This window comes from Miscanthus floridulus, chromosome 1 (assembly GCF_019320115.1).
Source record: "Miscanthus floridulus cultivar M001 chromosome 1, ASM1932011v1, whole genome shotgun sequence".
NCBI classification, from domain to species: domain Eukaryota; kingdom Viridiplantae; phylum Streptophyta; class Magnoliopsida; order Poales; family Poaceae; genus Miscanthus; species Miscanthus floridulus.
In genome coordinates, this window is record NC_089580.1 from 108,430,585 (window position 1) to 108,452,905 (window position 22,321).

At 43.9% G+C, this 22,321-nt stretch overlaps 1 protein-coding gene and 1 long non-coding RNA gene across 15 annotated transcripts; one reads left to right on the forward strand and one right to left on the reverse strand.

The window, feature by feature from the left end:
• Positions 1-8,987: 8,987 nt before the first annotated feature.
• Positions 8,988-10,229, reverse strand: LOC136461167 (uncharacterized). The gene is made up of 3 exons (XM_066460583.1): positions 10,217-10,229; positions 9,747-10,125; positions 8,988-9,372 (listed from the first exon to the last, which is right to left on the reverse strand). The coding sequence occupies exons 1-3, from the start codon at positions 10,227-10,229 to the stop codon at positions 8,988-8,990; spliced, it is 777 nt and encodes a 258-aa protein (XP_066316680.1).
• Positions 10,230-10,618: 389 nt separating this feature from the next.
• LOC136538670 (uncharacterized) lies at positions 10,619-15,098 on the forward strand. Of its 14 annotated transcripts, XR_010779438.1 has the most exons (8): positions 10,619-11,207; positions 11,614-11,714; positions 11,816-12,076; positions 12,467-12,516; positions 12,868-12,942; positions 13,062-13,084; positions 13,649-13,715; positions 13,879-15,098. It is a non-coding gene; the product is annotated as an uncharacterized lncRNA (long non-coding RNA). The 14 variants fall into 14 exon arrangements; XR_010779434.1 differs by having other exon boundaries at positions 12,467-12,942; XR_010779426.1 differs by lacking the exon at positions 13,062-13,084.
• The last annotated feature ends 7,223 nt before the right edge of the window (positions 15,099-22,321 follow it).

Genomic DNA, 22,321 nt, shown 5'->3' on the forward strand with positions numbered 1-22,321 from the left:
TAAGGTAATGCACTTAGGGCTTGTCTAACATGGTTAAGATAACCGTCGTAAAGCGTGTGAAGAAGCTTAACCTTGGATCAAACTTGACAAGCAACTAGATTTACTTTCAAGTATTGCATTACATATGCATGAATGTTGCTTTGTCGTTTATCTTCAATTGTCCTCTTATTGCCTATTTTGTTAAAAAGAATTAAAGCCCAAGGCAAAATACTTTGAAAATTTTAAGGGTTTGAGAGAGGTCACTCACATCAGTCTCAATTGGTGTTTATTTGGATCTTATTGAAGTTGAGACTTGATTGGGAACAGGCAGTACGAAGGACTTTGAAGATTTGCTAGAAAAGGAGTGACCGAACGTCGCACCAGACTCTAAAGTCTAGTGTCTGGCCAGTTCACAAGAGGTGAACCTGCTGCGATGGAGTGATCGGACTCTGCTATTCAGCATCTGGTCAGATGGTGGTTTAGCGTCCGATCAAGCGAAGGCGATCAAGGCAGTGAGGACCAAACTCTGGCTGTGTTCGGTCGGGGGTCACCGGACGCGTCCGGTCATGGCTCTAGAGGTTTTGGACCTCTCTAGAGTCGACCGGACTCTAGGTGGCTACGTCCGGTCGTTGCCATCAGAGCATCCGGTCAGTAGATAACATGTAGGATTCCAACTCTTTTCTCCGTTTCCTTATCTGTCACGGTGGGCCACCTCATATAACCACAGCACCGCCTTGACCTAGACCCGCATCCACGCCGACATTGTCGAACCCTAGCCATGTCGTGCTCCACGCCGTCGCATCCCGCGCTGCTCCCTTGCTCATGCCTCAGCTACACACCATCAATGCGCTAGCGTCGCCACACTGCGCCTTCCCGAGCCCACGCGCCGTCGCACGCCCCGCTCGCCACCAAGTCCGTGCCGCCGCAACTTGCCCGCGCTGTGCCCTAGCACTGCCCGCAGCACATCAGCGCCGCCGTGCCAACTCCTTGCGCCGTCACCTCGCGCCAGTGCCTCTCCTGCCACATTGCTCCACATGCCAGTGCCTATATGTTATGCATTCAACCGTCTATTTCTTCAAAAGTTTTTTTGGCAAGACACCATATGAGTTGCTCAATGGGAAAAAGCCGGACGTCTTATTCTTCTGGGTGTTTGGTTGCAAATGCTATATATACAAAAAGCGGCAACACCTAGGGAAGTTTCAAAGACGTTGTGATATTGGATTTTTTGTTGGTTACTCATCAAAGTCCAAAGCATATAGAGTATTTAATCATGTCACCGGCTAGGTTGAAGAAACATATAATGTGGAATTTGATGAATCTAACGGCTCTCAAGGAGCACATGAGAATCTTAATGATGTTGGTGATGAACCATTGAGGGAGGCTATGAAGAACATTCCAGTTGGAGACATCAAGCCTAAAGATGATGAAGATAATGTACAAGTGATTGATCCACCTTCTTCATCAAATATGCCGCAAGATGGCAATAAAGATGGGAGAGTAGAAAATGAAGATACTCATGTCTCTCATGATCACATGGTGGCACAAGCACAAGATATTGATGCTCCACAACCTCCCCCTCAAGTGTTTGATAGAAGAAATTCACCTCTACTACAAGCTCATCCACAAGATCTCATTATAGGGAGTCCATCAAAGGGTATAATGACTCGATCTCAAAAGCTTGCTTCTTTTATTGAACATCACTCTTTTGTCTCTTGTGTTGAACCTAAGAATGTAGAAGAAGCCTTTCAAGATTCTAATGGGATAAATGTCATGCATGAAGAGTTGAATAACTTCGCCCGCAATTAAGTTGGACTCTTGAAGAGCGACCATAAGGTGCAAGAGTCATTGGAACAAAGTGGGTGTTCCGCAACCAGCAAGATGATCAAGGCATAGTTGTGAGGAACAAGACAAGACTAGTTGCAAAGGGGTTCTCTCAAGTTGAAGGGTTAGATTTTAGAGAGACCTTTGCACCAGTTGCAAGACTTGAAGCCATTCATATCCTCCTTGCATATGTATCATATCAGGAAATGAAACTATATCAAATGGATGTTAATCACACACCAAGCATTGGCCTTTGGTATTCCAAAGGAGCTAGATTTGAATTAGTTGGCTATTCCAATTCGGATTATGTCGGGTGCAAAGTTGAAAGGAAAAGCACATCCGGAGGGTGCCATTTGCTTGGTAGATCACTTGTGTCTTGGTCCTCCAAGAAGCAAAATAGTGTGGCTTTGTCCATCGCCGAAGCGGAATACATTGCCGTAGGTGCTTGTTGTGCATAAATACTTTATATGAAGCAAACTTTGCTAGACTATGATGTAGTTCTAGAAAAGGTACCACTTCTGTGTGATAATGAGAGTACGGTAAAGCTTGTTAATAATCTGGTTTAACACTCTCGCACCAAACACATAGATATCCGCCATCACTTTCTTAGAGATCATGTTGCTAAGAATGATATATCATTAGAAGGTGTAAGGACTGAGGATCAATTGGCGGATATCTTCACTAAACTGCTAGATGAGGCTATATTTTGTTAGTTGAGGAATGAACTCAATATGCTTTATTTTAGTAACTTCACTAGAAAATGAGCTTGTGTTGTCCCTTGCATTGCATTGTAATATACAACATGTTTAATTTTTTGGTAATGATTTTAGGGCTTGTCTAAGATGGTTAAGATAACTGTCAAAAAGCGTGTGAAGAAGCTTAACCTTGGATCAAACTTGACAAGCAACTAGAATTACTTTCAAGTATTGCATTGCATATGCATGTATGTTGTTTTGTCGTTTCTCTTCAATTACCCTTTTATTGCCTATTTTCTTAAAAAGAATTATAGCCTAAGGCAAAATACTTTGAAAAATTTGAGGGATTAAGAGAGGTCACTCACATCAGTCCTAATTGGTATCTATTTGGGTCTTATTGAAGTTGGGACTTGATTAGGAACAGGCAGCATGAAGAAACTTTGAAGATCTACTGAAAAAGAGTGACCGGACGCTGCACCGGACTCTGGTGTCCAGCGTCCGGTCAATTCATAGGAGGTGAACCATAGCTGCGAAGGAGTGATAGGACGCTAAAACAGTACCTTTCCTACGTCCGGTCAAATGACATTCCTGCATTCGGTCAAGCGAAGAAGAAGATCTAAGGATTGACTGGACTCTGGCTGCTTCTGGTCAGTGGTGATCGGACGCGTTCGGTCATGACTTGGGAGGTTTTGGACCTCTCTATTGTCAATCGGACTCCGGGTGGCAGCGTCCGGTCGTTGCCACCGGAGCGTCCGGTTAGTGGAAAACGTTTGGATCATAGACTCTTTTTTCCTTTCATTATCCAACATGTGGGAGGGCCACCATATAACGTCATCGTGGTTTGACCTAATCCGCACCTGTAACCACCCGCGCTGACATCACCGCCGCGTTCCCATGCCCATAGCCATGCCTCCACGCATTGAAGCGCCGTGTCTTCCTCGCCGCATTCACGCCGCATTGCCTGCTGCGCCGCCACGCCCGCGCTACTCCTGTGCTACCCCCATGCCACCGCACGCTCCCATGCCCGTGTCGCCTGCCCACGCCACTAGCCAGCGCCACCAGTGCCACCGCCTGAGGCACCATTGTCGCGCCAGCATCTCCACGACCGGAGCCCCAGTTGCCATCCACCAAGCCCACAACTTTTGCTCGCCCACCGCATTGCATCGTTGGAACCCTAACCCTAGGCGATTCCTGGTGGTTCCCCGCGTTTCGTTCCTCTGCTCTTCGGTTCGCTGGTTCGTCAAGTAGCAAGCCCTTGATTCTAATTTCGTATCTAATGCTTGCTTCTTAGGGTTTTGTATCTCTAGATGTATATTAAAATTATTCATATATCTGATCTATTCTATCGTGCAGCAAGTCGGTGTGTTTGAGGTCACTTTAGCAGTTGTCAGTCATCTCAGGGCCAAGCTCGCGAGTACAGATCGAGGCCAAGCCTCGAAAGTGACAATTGACAGTTGTTTCTTGTCAGTGATGGTTGCTCATTTCAGGTCCAACAATGGCACGTGTCAAGAATGCCGGAGGTGGTTTAGGTGATGAGAATCCGAGGCCTCTACCTTGCTTGCCTGCTGAGGTGAAAGGCAAGGGAACAAAGAAGACTACATCAAAGAAGTGGAAGTTTATAGATGCTGATACAGCAAGAGCAGCAACAGTAGTGGCCATCGTAGAGCGTGTAGAGAGAGGAGGTGCTCGGAGTGGTGTTGTCATTGTAGATTAGCTTTCACCAGCATAGAGGTCAGCCATTGAGCAGGTTGAGTGTCGTCATGGTAGTCCAGCTAGGACTCTCATGCTTGAGGGACGACATGTTGTTTTGGAGGAGACTTAGCCTCAGGGGAAGCCACAACAGCAGACACAGCCACCAGTGTAGTTAGAGGGTGCTAAGCAGACTTAGGAGACAGAGCAGACCGAGGAGACAGAGCAGACACCTCAGCCATAGTTATGTCGCTCTAGTCGTACTCCTACTCAGGTGACATCGAGGCTAGAGATACAGAGGAGGGGTTCTCGTCTGCCTCCTAGACCACAGGGTCCGCCTCTAGTGACTCACCTGGACTTGAGGGCCACCACAGCCAAGTAGGTGCAGCAACTCAAGTGTGTTCAGTTCGAGGATTGGTTCCTGCCAAGGAGGGACGAGCGTGCTTTAGAGGGTTTCTATACACCACTATAGGAAGATTTCTATAATGCTTATTTGAACAGTGGTGTGGCTTTCAGATCTTAGAGAGTATGCTCTATTGAGGCCATTGTAGCAGCAGCTGGAGAGCAGATCTACCATAACCTCTCTTACTTGCCAGGGTTGACAGACTTACTTAGACGGATAGGCAGATATGTTCCATCTTGGGTCCATGTGTTCTAAGCTACACTTTGGATTGACCCAGCTCATAGGTTCATACACTTTGCATTCAGAGGCCATGACTACAGGCTGATGAGCTTCAAGGTTAGAGAGATCCTCATGTTATAGGAGTCACTCATCTACCTTCATGAGGTTTGCTATGGTCATACAGAGCCTCCTAGATGCCCTCACGGTGGTCTCATGTCTCCCACAAATCTCATCCAACCTTGCTTCATAGAGTCATTTGGCGAGGGGTCGAGCAGGATACCTAGAGATCTTACTCTCACAGCTAGACTGCTTGATGCTATCATGAGGAGGACCCTGCTACCGAGGATGGAATATCATGAGGGATTGACTCGCATTCAGTTGTGGCTACTGAACTCCCTGATCCAGCAGACAATATTTGATATATGAGATCTCATTCTTTCTGAGATGGAGGATACACTTGTAGAGAGATTCTAAGGTCATAGGCAGCGGCCGTATGCTCAGTGGATCACATTTTTGATTCATAGGGCAGTCACAGTGAGGCCTCCTAAGATGTTGGCAGAGTATTCTGGTGCTACTATAGAGTTTCTAGCATATAATATGACTTAGATGCTCCGCCACAATGCCATGAGGACACCTAGCTAGCCACGTCGTTGCCTAGAGGTGCCAGAGACTGCCGCCTAGTAGGATGAGATTATCAGGGGCGTAGCACCGTCAAAGGAGGAGCAGCTATATGCTCAGCAAGAGGATATGGTCAAGAGCGACCCTAGTGATAGTTCAGATGATGACTACCAGGATATCCCTCGAATGCCTCCTCGACGACATGATAGTGAGGCTGGTGGCTCCAGCTCAGCTCCATAGCCACCACAGACAGATCCTACTCTACTTGCCATTCTTGAGCGGATGAGGCAGGATCAGGCTCGCTAGACCTAGGAGATCGTAACTGCTCTAGCATAAGTTCAGGTATTTAGCAGCAGTAGCAGGCCATGCAGCAGCAGCTCCTCATGCAGCAGCAGTTACTTGGATTCATGCAGCATGTCGTCTCTGCTATTGGGGCTCCACCGCCACACTTACACCTCAGCTTGACCAGTCTGCCACCACTATAGTGACTCCAGGTTTTCAGCCCAGTGGGCTTCAGAGTCAAGGACAACCAGCTACCTTGTTCGTCACCTACAGAGCAGGTGTCCCAGTGGTTTGCTTTGCTAGTGCTAGCCCAGGGTCTTTTCTTCACACCTCTACATACGGGCTTCACACTGGCTCAGACTTCCTCAATGCTTGTGACTGACACCCCAGTCTCTAGGAGCCTCGGTGCTACTTTCAGCGAGTTGGCAGGGTAGCCTACACCGAAGAGCTACGTTTCTCTAGACCTTCCACAGTTGCTCCAGTCACTAGGACTACAGTGATGCTCTAGTTCCAGATTCAACCTAAACCGCTTCAGTGTCACTTCCAGCGATAGAGGGTCAGACTGCTTAGAGCTTAGGATCAGATGATGATGCTACCTAGTTTTAGATCGCTCACCGCGACTCAACGCTCAACTCGTCTGCTCCGGTCCCACCCACCGACCCTTAGGCTTTGGTGTTTGACGCCAAAGGGGGAGAGGGATCAAGTATGACAAACTTAGGGGGAGTGATATATCTAGGGAGAGCTTATCTATTATATTTGTCTTTTTATATATGATACATTATTATGCATTCATATTACTTTCATGCATTGAACTACATACGTGTGATCGTGATATTTATGTGATCGTGATATTAATGTAATATTTATTTGATAAGTGACATGTGTGCTCTCTACTTTGATCTTTATGTATGTCATGTCACTTGGTTATGCGCATTTGCTTTGCTTCTACGTTTTACTTCGATGCAAATGAGTTTTATTTCTTGTACTCATGTTTATTTCATATCTATTGAGTACATTATGTTGGCTTGGGTCATATAAGCTTACCTAACTCTTTTGTTCTTATTATCAAAAGCTTATATGAACCAAGCATGTTGAAAACCTTATCTCTTTTACATACTTGAGGTTGTATTGTTATCAATCACCAAAAAGGGGGAGATTAAAAGCATCTAGGCCCCTAGTTAGGTTTTGATGATTAATGACAATACGAGATTACTATGACTAATGTGTGTTTTACATATGCAATTAAGTTAGGTCATGGTAATGACAATTGATTGGGCAATCGTGGTTGTCATGCCCCTACGATGAAAATTGTTTCGGTTTTCAAAGGATGGACGACAAGGTTAAGGATGGACTAGTTCTAAGTGTCGTTTGGTGTTGAAGAGACACTTAGAGTAGTTTAGGACTTTGTTTTTCCTTTGGTCATACTATTAAGGGGGTATGGACTAGTAGCTTGACTTAGGTGAGTCTAGTGGGTTAGGTGTGGTGCACACTTGTCAAATCTAGCACTAGGTAGCTCCTAGTAGCCCTAAGATCAATTGGAGCAAACTTCATTCACATATAATTTCAAGTCAGAAGTGAATGGAGGGTCAAATGTTGACCGGATGCTAGTCCCGGTGTGACCGGATGCTGGTAGTAGAGTCCGGTCAGTTCATTTGATCAAGTGAAGTCGTCTAGATGCGACTGGACACTGAGTGAAATGTGATCGAACGCTGGGTGCTAGAGTCCGGTCAACTCTAGTAAGGTTCCAGAGAGGGAGAATTCTGATCAGACGCGTCCGGTCAATGCTAACCGGACGCTGGTCAGGTTCCGGTTACTGATCGGACGCTGAACAGCAATATGACCGGACGCTGGGTGCCAGAGTCCAGTCAACATCAGTAAGGTTCTAGAGAGTAGTTTTCGTGTCCGGACATGTCTGGTCAGTGCTGACCGGACGTAGGTCAGAGTCCGATCACAACTTAATGGCTCAGTGTGGGGAGAATTGACCGGAGCGTCCGGCCACCCTGCAGAGTGCTAACTCAGACACATAACGGTTCATTTTGAATGAGAGGGTATAAATACTTTCTCTATTCATTCAAGGGAGTACTCTTGCCCATTTCAACAGTTGAGAAACACCCTTGAGAGTGCCAAAGAGAGCAAGAGCCTAGTGAGGTGATTGAGATTTGAGAATCTAAGATTAAGGCCTTATTAGTGAAAAGAGAGTAGTAAGTGTGTATCCACCCTTCTCATTAGGCTTGTTGTGGTCAAGTGAGAGTTCTTGCTTGTTACTTTTGGTGATCGCCATCACCTAGATGGTTTGGTGGTGATTGGAAATTTGGTGATCATCCGAAGGAGCTTGTGGATGACCCAAGTTGTGAGCAGTTGTGGGTGATTCACCGCGATGGAGTATCAAAGAATCAACTCGTAGAGAGCACTTGATCCTTGCGTGGATCAAGGGGGAGCTACACCCTTGCGCGGGTGCTGCAATGAGGACTAGTGGGGAGTGGCAACTCTCTGATACCTTGGCAAAACATCATCGCGTTCCTTCTTCTCTCTTTACTTTGAGCATTTACTTTTGAGCAATTCAATTCTTGTCGTTACATTCTTAGAATTGCCATGCTAGAGTAGGATTGGAATCTAGGGTGTTAAACTTTTGTGCGATAGATAATTAGAATCACATTCTAGGCATAAATGACTGAAGTGGGCTAGGTGTAGGGTTTAATTGTTGTAAAGAATTTTAGAATTAGCTCAATTCAACCCTCTCTTGGACATCTTGATCCTTTCAGTTGTCTTGAAATTTTGAGAAAAAATAGGTGATATGGCTAGGTGCCCAATCAGTCCCAACTTGGAGGAACCTGGTCAGGCTTAAACGACCTAATCAATTCCTATAAAAAATAATGAACGACAACAAATAGAATGACGAGAAGATTATTACATTCAAGCACATCAATTTCATGGCAACAAATAGAATGACGTGAAGATTATTACACTCAAACACATCAATTTTAGTTAATTATGACACTTGTAAACTTTAATCATTATGGTTTAATTTTTTTCGTTGCAACGCACGGGCACAGTCACAGTGTTTTAAAAAGAGTGCTTTTTGCCCACGTATGTTTTTTATCATCTTATATCGAACAACACCATACAAAAATCCTGACTGATTCTGAACAAACAAACCATGCATATATCGCACATATATAGAACCTGGCAACACGATAACATACATAGAAGTTGGCATCGTGTTTTTTTATTATGAATGAACACCTGCAGCAAATTAAACGTCCTTCCATAGGTTCCAAACTTCAAACTTGGGATGCAGGTTCTGTGGCTTGAGACGGTACAGGAGCTGAAGGCGGCGACGGCTTCTGGCCACTGACTGCGACCGCAACCACCTCCTCTGCAGTTTGCTGCGGTTCAGGCTCCACCACCGGCTGCCCCATGGCCAACTCCGGCTGCTGCGTTGCCATCGGGGGCTTGGTGGAGCTTGTGGGCGTCGTCGTCACTTGGAGCAGGATGTAGGACGCGATCTGCATGCCTGTGGCGGCGACAGTCAGGACTGTCGCTGCCGCGAACAGTGAGCTACCTGGGGCGCGGTAGCAATGGCCGTCGGCGTCGGGTTGTCTCTCTTGGTCCACGTTAAGCGCAGCGCCCGCGATAAACAGTGCCACCACTAGAAGCACAGTTATCCTGCAATATAGAGTATGGATGTGCATAACTTCGTATCAGTTTTAACCGGAATGGAAAATATAAATGCGGAAAACTCACCGTTTTATTTATGGCTTGATATATAAACACGTGATAGAACAAAAAAAATCGGCGTGGACAAAACATGCTTTAGTTTAATTTACTAATAGAGGATGGAAAGTTAACTGATTTGCATATAAATATATAGCTTCCCAAAACATCGTCCATTCCAAATTACGAGACGTCTTAGCTTTTCTAGATTTATAACTTTTTCTATGCATCTAGATATATATTATGTCTCTGTATATAATAAAAGATATGCACCTTAAAATACCAAAGCGTGGACGGAGGTAACTAATACACGTGCGTATACGTACCATGAGACGGCGGAGAGGACGATGCCGACGATGCGCCTTGTCTCCGTTGGTACCTCCCATGTCCGGCAGCACCCGCAGCAGAGGCTGGTGGCGGTGACCACGACCTGAGCCGTGATCGCCAGCAGCGCCGCGACGATGCCACAGGCCAGCGCCGGCGTGCTGCGGTACTGACACTTTCCGTCGTCGCTGCCATCGTCATAAGGCCCCCAGACGTAGGCCTGCGCGGTGGCGGCCTCCCCGGCGACTCCGAGGATGAGGATGACGAAGCCGAGGAAGCCCACTGCAGAGCACACCACCGCGACGTGCACCCGCATGATGACGCCGCCTTTCTTCTCCGTCGTCGTCGTCGTCGTCGACTCAGCTGCTACTACGTGCCCACCTTAACTCCTCGACGCTTCGTCTGCTTAGAAGATTCTTGCTGTACTACTGCGCGCTCTCTGATATACATATCATTCCACACGCAGGCTTACTACATCCATGCATCATACGGATAGTATAGTATTAGTGAGCTAGCTCGACCATGGTTGTTGCATTGATTATTACATTGTTGCATGCACTTTGTACTTTTGTGTATACCTGGGTGCAGCTTGCATTGTCTGCCTCCAATGTTCGTGCAAGATTTCACTTCGGGGTCTCCGCTGCCTCTCGCATTTGTTTTTACTTTGATCTGAACTCAATGCAAAGATGGCAAGATAAATAAATAAATAAATTTCTTCCGAAGCTCGGCGACCTCTCAGGGCATCCACGGTAGCAAAAGACAATTTACAGCGTCTGATCTTGTTTTAACGATGCAGATTTGACTTTAAACCCCCCCCCCCCCCCCCCCCCCCCCCCCCACCCCACATGGCCCACACGTCGGTACATGACTGGCTCAACAGAAAATATCTTGCCGCTTCTCCCTGCCGTCGTCTCCTCCGCTTCTTCCTCCCGCATCGACGACTCCGCGCTCCTCGCTCGCGCCGCCCTCTGCCTCCTCGGCTCCTCCGTCGCGCCGTCCTCCACCTCTCCCAGCTCCCCCACGCCGCCCTCCGCCCTCCAACGGCGGGGCCCCCACGGCAGCCCGCCCAAGGGCATGCCGGGCCCGAAGGGGGCGGCACAGCAAGTGCCCTCCTGAGGAGCCGACGGCAGCGAGGGGTGGCGCTCCGGCTGTGGCCGTGCCGGGGCCACCTCGTCTCTGATGATGACAGCGGTTCTTCCTCGTGCCAGGCTCTGCCTCCTCCGCTTCTCCCTCGCGTCGTCCTCCGCCTCTCCCCCCTCCCCACGCTGCTGGTACTTCACGTTCTCGCAGGGGTTCGCGTACCTGGCGCCGATACGCCTGCAGGGTTTTATGGTGAAGTACATGGTGAACCCGTGGCGGGCCTACATGCGGCTCTTGGTCCTGCTCATGGGCTCCAATGGCCTCACCAAGGGTTCCCTCGCCTCCTTCGATTACCCTGCTGAAATAAGTTCAGGTCAACCAAGGTAATTTCCTTTCTTTTTTTTTTCGATTCGGAGAAAATGTATTGCTCTAAAAAAATATTGCAGCAGCAATGCCTAATGTCTTCAGCTGGCAATTTGAGTATTATTGTAGTGGCAAGCATTCATAGGTTCATGATTTCTTTTTCACCTGTTGTGGTGGTATACGTTCCAAAGATGCTGGCTCTTATCATGTATCCTCTTCGAACAATTAATGAGTTCGCTATTGGGCTAATGAAAATTTTTGGATGCTTCATGCTCAAAAGTTTTTTTTGGATGCTCCAAGACAGCTTTATTTTTCTTTTCTATTCTTTAGAATACATGTTCTATGTAAGATGTTTTTTCCCTCTAACTGCTAATGGTGCCTTTATTGTTTACATGCATGTGCCCTTTGTGCTTACTCGACAACCAGTGCTGCATAGTACATCATGTTGTGAAGTTCTTTACCTTCATGCTATGCCACAGGATGTGCTTTGGCACCCATTGTTATGGAGTACCTAGATTCAGTTCATGGTGAAGTATACAATTTATTATGGGTTCACAATTTTGGTGCAGCCTATTTGTTATAACCTGCTCTGTACATGGCTTTGCTGACTTTCTGTTCTTTGGAGCAGGACCATGCATTAGTGCTAAATTTCTACTCCACTTTTTTGGGTTGCACAATGAGACGTCAGGGAACGACAATTGCCACAGACGAGTGCATTTTGGTATATCTTTTATTGCTTTTGCTACTCCACAATTTAGGTTCCATGCCTTTGTTCAGTGCAGTGCCATATTTCTTTGCATTGCAGGTTCCATGCCCTTATACAAGTTCCTTCTTGAGGTCATCTGGGGCTAACTACTCTGTTCGTTTCAGTTCACTGCAGTAACCTGAGGTGACAGTGGTTAGCCAGCCTTTTCCTATTAGCTTTTCCAGTTCATAGTGAGTAGTGTGCTACCTCCATGATCATTTGGACCCTCTATAATCTTACATCAGTAATGTTGTATATATCGTTTTCAGAATTTCAACTATCCATTGCCTGAGACATGTACACGTACTACAATTTTTGAGCTATTTATTTGGTTTCCTTATAGGAGCTAATGCAAGATTGATAGTTTTTTCATCACTTTCTTAGTTGCAGCTTATGTACCTGCATATATGTCTACACATATATAGATATAGTAACATACATCACTTTCTTGGTTGTATTATTTTATTTTTGGTTTTTCTGTCTTGGTGCTTTGATCTCCAATTAAATTTTACATTCCTGCCTTGTCTTGTGCAGTGTATAGGTTAGGGAAATCAGAGTTATTGTACCACAGTGATTGGTGCCTGGTAAGCCTGTATCCATTTCCTATTCCATTTTAGTTCTCCATATGTTGGTTTCGTACCTGGACTAAAAAAAATGGTCACCTTTATAGCTTATATTTTTTTGCCTTTTGGTTGCTCTTGTGCTTCTTCTGTGTTTTTTCCTGCTTTAAAGGATTACATTGCAAACAAGAAAAACTTTGATTTCCTTTCTGCATCTGTTGCTGCAAGACATAAGTCCTTTTGGGCCATGTTGCCACCAAGAAATCCCTTGTTCTGCTTATTTCTTGCGCAATCTTGTGCTCTTCGGGGTTTTCGAATATCTTGCCTCTGTTTCATGGTTCCTGATGCTTGTTTCCTCTGTGCTGTGTGGTGAAGGGAGTCAATTAAGAGGAGTGGTTGTTTTTCTAGCAAATCCTTCTGTGCAGACTGATAACATTGGAAGGTGTGTTGGTGAGTTCCTTTGCTTATGCCTGGTCTATCTTCCTTCCTGCCTTTTTAGATGTGTGGCGTGGTGCCTGGTGGTGTGTCTCTACCACACGTGTTGATCTTATAACTGTTGCTACTTGTAGGTGTTGATCTTGATCAGGAGGGGGTAAAGTTCTTGTGTAAAATAAATTTGAATTCATTAGAATTATTTTTTGGTGCCTTTCAATGGCTAATAATCGGTATATATTGCCCATAAGGATCCACACGACCTTTTTCCCCACGTGTGGGGTGACACGGACTGATAGCTAAACTATGTTTAGTTTCCCTTAGTAAAAATATGTTTTCCTGTGTTCCGAATTGAGGCAGGAAACATATTTTAATGAGCCTAATCAGGTTATTAACGTGAACAAAAGGAAACTTCTTAGATGTTACTCAATGAGATTTAGGCAATTATTACCTGTACATGTAACTTGATGTGTTATTCATTTTTCTTACTCCTATGTTTAATATATAGACTTGCCATGAACTAGCCATCTACAAATTTAGCATCGATTTCGTTCAGTGGATCACATATCATATGAAACATACATCTAGTGGCAACTATGCTTATGCCGTTGTTGCCTCCTCCTCCTAGGTTCTTTTTCTGAAAATTGCTGACAGCTTTATTTGCTTAGGTTCGTTCGCTTGATTTCCATTTCTGTCTTGATGCCTTTTTATTTCCTTTGGCCAGATGTCCCGGTATCATGTTTGGCTTTCTGTTCTATACTATCGCACCATGTGTTGTTTCCTAAACAAAGGTTAGAAAGCTCCCAGTTCACGCTAGCATCTCATATTTCCAGTTTCCCTGTTGCTGGTCATTAATGTCTTCCTCTGAATATGAATTGAAAAAGGGTAATTTTTTATTTGATGGTGATCATTGCCTGATTTGTAGAGTTATAACTTTTTGTTTTATTGATACAGTGATTGGCTTGATACAACAATACTATATCCACATGCAGCACTATTTGAAGGTGCTTATTTCATGATCTGTAGCGGATTGCAGCAGTGATAGGAAAACATGCTTCATATTTTTCGTTTGTATGTTGAAAGCTGGCCTTGATGGCTCACTGAAGAGTTCTGGTCCTATATTTATGGATGTTGCTGCTTCTTGCTACTTAAACACCCGCATGTGTAGTCCTAATCTTAGTTCTCTCTCTGTTCCAGCTTCTCATTGATCCACAACTGTTGTATTTTCTTTTGACTACATTTCTTTTATCTTCTCATGTTCAGTTCATTTTATCCCATTTTCATCTTGTCTGTTGCGCATGGCGGAGGTGTGCTCTCTCCCCTTCTCCCCACCCCTTCCCTCAGCTTCCTCTCCTCACTGCGAGGATCTTGGCCCCCCTACCCTAGAAGTCCGTCGGCTCCTGCCGCTCTCTTGTTTCTAAATGTGCGGATCGTGCGCACAGCTGATATCCTTCACTATACAATGATGCTTAATTGTTTCATTCTTCATGTTATCTACTGAGGTTTTGGGGATGTGCAATGATGACCTTTTTTTAGATTGAGACAATGTAATTGTGCAATGATGATTAATTAATTCATCCTTCCATAATTCTTTCTATTTGCATTAGTTTTGTGATGACTATGCCATTATATCTTAGCAATTGTGTTTTCCATGTGTTGTTTTGTTTTCGTTAGTTGCTACAATTTGTGTGTTTGTTACTGACCATAAGTCCATTGTCGATGATGTATTTGCTTCACATAATTTGTTGGTTGTCCTATTACTGAGCACACCCCATTGCCAATGATATATTTGTTCCTATCCATCTCTCTCCACCTTGCAAATCCAGTTTGTTCCTTGACATTTCTGCATGTATTTTCCCTTGTTCTTTGATTATCTCAGTTGGATTCAGTTCTCGCCGCACCCGAGTATATAGCTCGCAATTTTGTGAATTTGATGTATGATCAGATGATGATGCTACCCAGTTTCAGATCGCTCACCGCGACTCAACGCTCGACTCGTCTGTTCCGGTCCCATCGACCAACCCTTAGGTTTTGGTGTTTGACGCCAAAGGCGGAGAGGGATCAAGTATGACAGACTTAGGGGGAGTGATATATCTAGGGAGAGCTTATCTATTATATTTGTCTTTTTATGTGTGATACATTATTATGTATTTATATTACTTTCATGCATTGAACTACATACATGTGATTTTGATATTTATGTGATTGTGATATTTATTTGATAAGTGACATGTGTGCTCTCTACTTTAATCTTTATATATGTCATGTCACTTGGTTATGCTCATTTGCTTTGCTTCTGCGTTTTCCTCCAATGCAAATGAGCTTTATTTCTTGAACTCATGTTTATTTCATATCTATTGAGTATATCATGTTGACTTGGGTCATATAAGCTTGCCTAACTCTTTTGTTCTTATTATCAAAAGCTTATATGAACCAAGCATGTTGAAAACCTCATCTCTTTTACATACCTGAGGTTGTATTGTTATCAATCACCAAAAAAGGGGAGATTAAAAGCATCTAGGCCCCTAGTTGGGTTTCGGTGATTAATGATAATACGAGATTACTGACTAATGTGTGTTTTACAGATGCAATTAAGTTAGGTCATGGTAATAACAATTGATTGGGCAATCATGGTTGTCATGCCCCTACGATGAAAATTGTTTCGGTTTTCAAAGGATGGACGACAAGGTTAAGGATGGACTAGTTCTAAGTGTTGTTTGTTGTTGAAGAGACACTTAGAGTAGTTTAGAACTTTGATTTTTCTTTGGTCATACTATTAAGGGGGTATGGACTACTAGCTTGATCTAGGTGAGTCTAGTGGGTTAAGTGTGGTACACACTTGCCAAATCTAGCATTAGGTAGCTCCTAAGTAGCCCTAAGATCAATTGGAGCAAACTTTACTTACATGTGATTTCGAGTTGGAAGTGAATGGAGGGTTAAATGTTGATCGGACGCTGGTCTCGGTGTGATCGGATGCTAACAGTAGAGTCTGGTCAGTTCATTTGATCAAGTGAAGTCGTATGGATGCAACCGAACGCTGAGTGAAATGTGACCGGACGCTGGGTGCTAGAATTCGGTCAACTCCAGTAAGGTTCCTAAGAGGGTGAATCCTGATCGGACGCGTTCGGTTAGTGCTGACCGGACGCTGGTCGGGTTTCGGTTATAGACCGGACGCTGAACAGCAATGCGACCAGCGTTGGGTGTTAGAGTACGATCAACATCAGTAAGGTTCTAGAGAGCAGTTTTCGTTGCCGGACGAGTCCGGTCACAACTTAACGGCTCATTGGCGGGGAGAACTGATCGGAGCTTCCTGTCACTTTGACCGAAGCGTCCGGTCATCCTACAGTGCTGACACAGTCACATAACAGTCTATTTTGAATGAGGGGGTATAAATACTTTCTCTATCCATTCAAGGGAGTACTCTTGCCTATTTCAACAGCTGAGAAACACCTTTTAGAGTGCCAAGGAGAGCAAGAGTATAATGAGGTGATTGAGATTTGAAAATATAAGATTAAGGCCTCATTAGTGAAAAGAGAGTAGCAAGTGTGCATGCACCCTTCTCATTAGACTTGTGGTTAAGTGAGAGTTCTTGCTTGTTACGCTTGGTGATCGTCATCACCTAGATGGCTTGGTGGTGATTAGAAGTTTAGTGATCATCCGAAGGAGCTTGTGGATGACCCAACTCAAGTTGCGAGCGGTTGTGGGTGATTCACCGTGACGGAGTGTCGAAGAATAAACTCGTAGAGAGCACTTGATCCTTGCACGGATCAAGGGGGAGCTACATCCTTGCGCGGGTGCTCTCACGAGTACAAGTTGAGAGTGGCGACTCCCCGATACCTCGGCAAAATATCGCCGCGTTCCTTCTTCTCTCTTTACTTTGAGCATTTACTTTTGAGCAATTCAATTTTTGTCTTTACATTCTTAGAATTAACATGCTAGAGTAGGATTGGAACCTAGGGTGCTAAACTTTTGTGTGATAGATCATTAGAATCACTTTATAGGCAAAAAGGGGTGAAGTGAGTTAAGTGTAGGGTTTAATTATTGTGAAGAATTTTAGAATTAGTCTAATTCACCCTTCCTCTTGGGTATTTTGATCCTTTCAATTGGTATTGGAGCCTCGTGCTCACGTATTTAGGCTTATCCGCCTAGAGAAATATGTCTCACAGGGATGAACCTCTTCCTATCTTTGAGGGAGATGAATTTCTTTATGGAAAATCCGTATGGAGACGTATTTAGAAGCTCTAGATGTTGGAATTCTTAGAGCCGTCTCTCAAGGTTTCCTAAAACCTAGGGATCCCATGCACCTTCAAGGCGATGAAGTGAATTACGAAAAATAGAATGCAAAGGCTAGAAAAACCATCTTTAGAGGCATTTGCAAAGATGTGTTTAATTGGGTGAGGAACACAAAGACGTCCATGCACTATGGTCGGATATTTGTGTGCTCTATGATGGAACTAAGAGCGAGCATGAGGATCGATATTATCTTGTTATGAAAAAGCTTAATTCATTTGAGATGCTTCCAAAAGAAAGTGCTAATGAAATGTACTCATGCTTAAATATTCTTGTAGAGGAAGTCAATGGGCTTGGACTCACTCAAATGCAACCATCCGATATTGTAAGAAAAATCTTGAGTGTCCTCTCTATTGACAAATATGGGCATATTGTGACCGTGCTTCATCATGGTGATCTTTCTACCGCTACACCAACTCAAATCTTGGGAATGATACGCTCATAAGATATACATGCACATCACACCACAAGATAGCTCATCTTCTACTAAGAAGAAAGACAAGGATTTGGCATTCAATGCTAGCCAAGAGAAGGGCAAAGCAAGAATTGAGTATGCGAGCTCAAGTGATGATCAAAGCAAGAATTGAGTATGTGAGCTCAAGTGATGATCAAATTGATGATGAAGTCTTGCTCTCATGGTGAGAAGAACCGCCAAGATGCTAAAGACACTCAACAAGAATGGTGTCAAGTTTGATGGCAAGAAAAAGTTCTTCACTAGCACCAGAAGGAAGTCAATCTCCAAGATGGATTGCTATAATTGTGGAGAACTTAGTCATCTAGCACATCAATGCTCCAAGCCTAAGAAAGACAAATATAAGAAGAAGAACAAGGGCAAGAAAGATGACTCAAGTGATGAAGATGAAGATGAGAAGAAAAATAAGCCATACAAGAAGAAGGATGGCAATAATAAGGACTTCCACAAGAAAAAAAAATAGCAAGGCATACATCGTCGATGATTGGCTCACGGACATTGATTCATTAAGTTGCTCATCCGATGATGATAGTGACAATGAGAAGGTGACTGCTATTGTGATGCCTCTTCATCATCTTCACCGACACCGTCGTCATCATTCTCTACACACATATGCCTTATGGCCAAGGGTGAACGAAAGGTATCAAATGATGATAAAAGTAGTGGTGATGAAAATGCTTGCAATGATGATAGTGATAGTGATGATGATGAATTGGAATCACCTTCATTGGACGATCTTGTTAAATCACTAAATCAATACACTAAGATCATTAGAAAGTCAAGAGCTAAGAATGAAAAGGTAGAACTTAAGAATGATTCTCTTTTAGCTAAACATGACAGTGGAAAAGACTAGTGTTGAGCTTAGAGAAGCAAATGATGCTATGTCATTCAAACTCAAGGAGCTCAAATTTTCTAAGAAAGAGCTTAAAGATAAACATGATAAACTTGAGGAGATACATAATGAGCTCATCACTAGCTATAACATGCTAAAAGAAGAGTACAAATCTTAAGATCAATCATGATAATCTTGTTATCTCTCAAGAGTTTTTATCCAATGAGCCACATGATGCTACTAACCATGTTGTTAAGATTGATATAGCTACATCATGTGATGACTTGATTATTGAGAGCATTGAGCAAGATTCTAGTAGCAAAGGCAAGCAAGTGGTTGAGTTCGATGACTATGATGAGTATGTCAAGATCAAGAATGAGAATGAGAAGCTAAAGAAAGATCTTGAAAAGCTATCAACCACCAACACTATTGTGTTAGAGAACCTTGACCATGATAGTGATCTAGCTCTTGAGAATGAGAAGCTTAAAGAAGAAAACAAGAGACTTAAGAAGGAGAAGAATCATGATGAGCTCAGAAGAGAACAAGAAGCTCAAACTAGAAAAAGAGCATCTCAAGACCGGGTTGAGCAAGTTTATAAGAGGACAACATCTTCAAAGTGAGCTACTTATGAACACCATCATAAAGATGGATAGAAGTAGAATTGGATACTTGGCAAATCAGGAGAAGAAGGTTCAAGCTCAACAAAGACAACACAAGTTAAAGCCAAAGCTAAAGAGGTATTTTGAGTGTGGACAAGAAGGCCACTTTGTCCATGAGTGTCAAACTCCACCACCATAACCCTTGCCCAAGTGAAAGTGCATTTACCCCCTATGTGGGTTTTGGTGTATTGATGACATCCAAATTAGGGACTAATGTGAACTTAATGAGATATGTCGCAGCTATTAGTCTCATGAAAGATTCAAAGAGTTGATAAAGATGAAATGGTATCCCTCAATTCTTGAAGTTGAAAAGGCGGATGAACTCAAAACGCTCTCTAAAAGTTTTAATTTTCTTTTTGAGTTTAGAATCTGCCACACTATAAAGAGAGATGTAAATTTAGTTGGTCTGATGAAGATAGAGTGCTCAAGCATTAAAATAAAATCAAAAGAGAGACACTCTAGCACTCTACGAGCACGTAGATTATTTTTCTGTGACTGTCGGTGTCGGAAGTCCCGACGTAAGCCAGAACTCCTAACACTCGGAAGTCATAACTCTTGCTAGAAGTTCTGACTCCTAGTCACTTTGCCTACGCGGTGACTGTAGACGTCGAAAGTTTCGACATGAGTCAGAACTTCCGACAGTCGAAAGTCCCGACCCAAGCCAGGAGTCCCGGCATCGGTGGTTCTGCTGGTCAGCTGTCTGCGCTCGTCGAAACTCCCGACGTACGTCGGAAATTCGGACTGTCGTAAGTTCCGACCCTAGCTGGGAGTCCTGGCATTAGTAGTGCTGGCTAGTTGTTTAACTACGCACGTCAGAAGTCCCAACATTTGCCGGGAGTTCCGACATTGACTTGCACGCGCGGACTTCTGACCCTTTGTGAACAGTGTTTACTGTTAACGTCGGAAGTCCCGAGATCAGCGTCGGAACTTCCGACGTAGATATGAACGGTTAGATTTTCACTTGGAGTATAAATACCCCTCTCTTCATTTCTAACCGTTACGAACTCAGTCACAGTCGACCCACTTCGTGCTCAATAGCTCCTAAGCAACTAAAGCACCCCTCTCCTTCCCTTTTTGCTCCAATCTTCGATTCCCTTAGGGTTTTGGGTGAAAAGAGAGTGGATTAAGTGAGAGCATCACTTTGGAAAGCTTGAGCATTTGATTTCTTCATCAAGCCGGTTGGTTTTGCGTCTATTACTCTTGGGGCTTTACCCCTAGCCGGCTAGGCGTTGCCCAAGAGCTTCCATCTTGTGGAAGAGCCTTGGGAATTTTGTATTACCCTTGATTTCTTAGTGAAAAGCTCAAGTGACCTTAGTGGTCGCTTTGAGAGAGGCAAGGAGGTGGAAGAGACTCCGACCTTGGTGGTCACCTCAACAACGAGGATGTAGGAGCTCCTTTGTGGGGTTGTCGAACCTCAGGGCAAATTCTTGTGTCCCACGTGCTTGTTGTTGTTGTTGTGGTTGCTAGAGATTACTTGTATTTGTTTGTCTCTTTCTCTCCCAAACTATTATTTTAGGGTTTGGACTCGATCAACAGTTTGGAGGCATTACGGCGTCAAGGGAGTGACCCAACATCTTCACTGAATCACTAGGAAGTGAGGTTGTAAGATTATTTATCCACAAAGTTAAATTTGGCACTGCTTTTGTAGTTTACGTAGGCGTCGAAACTGCTAATGTTTGCGCTGGTACTTCTGACGACATCGGGAGTTTCGACCCAAACAACGGGACTTCCGACATTGACTGACAAATTTGAACTTAACATTTGCAGTTAATTTTTAGATACGCATATTCATCCCCCCTCTAGGTATTGTTAGATCCTTTTAATTGGTATCAGAGCAAGGTCTTCTCTTTGCGCTTCACTGCGTGAGAAGAAACAATGTCGGAGTCCGATAAAATGCAAGCCGTTGCCGCCGAGATGGCCAAGAAAATAGCTGAAGAGTTGATGGGTGCTCAAGTCAAGTTCTTTCAAGATGAAATGAAAAAGATGCAAGGTGAAATGAGCAAGATGAAGGAAGAATTGAGCAAGAAGGTTGATGATACAATAAGTGGCAAGAATGATACAAGTGACAAGAATAAAGCAAACAAAGATGTCGCTAGTGATATTGGAGCCGGTGAGCATGCTCATGGAAAGGGAATATATTCAAACATGAGCTTTGACTATGGACAACTCATAAAAGGTTCAACACTACATACTCCGTCTGTCAACATTGACAAGCCACCTTACTTTGATGGAACAAGATACACCGATTGGTCTTACAAGATGAAGATGCATCTCATTGTCGCAAGACTTTGTAAAGTTGTGGATGTTGGTGTGATGATTCCTACCGATGAAGATAGAGATATAACTCTGGAAGAAGTGCACAACCTCCATTAAAATACGCAAGCCATAGCATTGCTTGTGTCAAGGCTAGCTTTAGATGAGTTTAGAAAAGTGAATGGAATGGAGAGTGCAAAACAAATTTGAGATACTTTAAAAGTGTCATTTGAAGGAGATAAAAGTGTGAGAAAAGGCAATATTGAGTTACTTCATGGTGAATTAGAAAGATTTGTATTCTTGGAAAATAAAACAATACAATCCATGTTTGATAGGCTCATGGCATTGGTCAACCGCATAAGAGCTCTTGGAAGCACCGAATGGGATGACAACAATGTTGTTAGAAAGATGTTGAGAACCTATAGAGCCAAGAACAACATGCTAGCGTCCGTGATCATGGAAAGGGCCGGTTATGATGAGATGACACCTCAAGAAGTTCTTTCAAAACTCAAGCATCATGAGTGTCTAGATGAAGATGCAATCAATACTCACAATCAAAATTCTAATGCAATGGGATTCAACAAGAGTGCAGCCCTTGTCGACAAAATATGGTCGGCAGTCCATCTAGGGGTATGCCCATGATGGTAGATTGTCGGTAGACGGTGCATGTAATTAGGAACCAGATGGTTACAGAGGCACAAGACATAAGATTTATACAGGTTTGGCCGCCGTGTTGGCGTAATACCTACGTCCTATGTCTCATTATTCTGTATTGATTGAGGTGATCTTTGAGGGGGACCCCTGCCTCTCCTTGTATACTCTAGAGGAGGAGGGTTACAAGTAAAGTATCCTATTTGGTACTATTACAATATCTAGTACAACTTGTAATCT

What these genes read in the sequence shown, in the direction of transcription:
- LOC136461167 (XM_066460583.1), bottom strand. An exon ending in GTCCTCTCCGCCGTCTCATG is followed by an intron (nt 9,373 to 9,746) that starts GTACGTATACGC and finishes TCTATATTGCAG; the next exon opens with GATAACTGTGCTTCTAGTGG.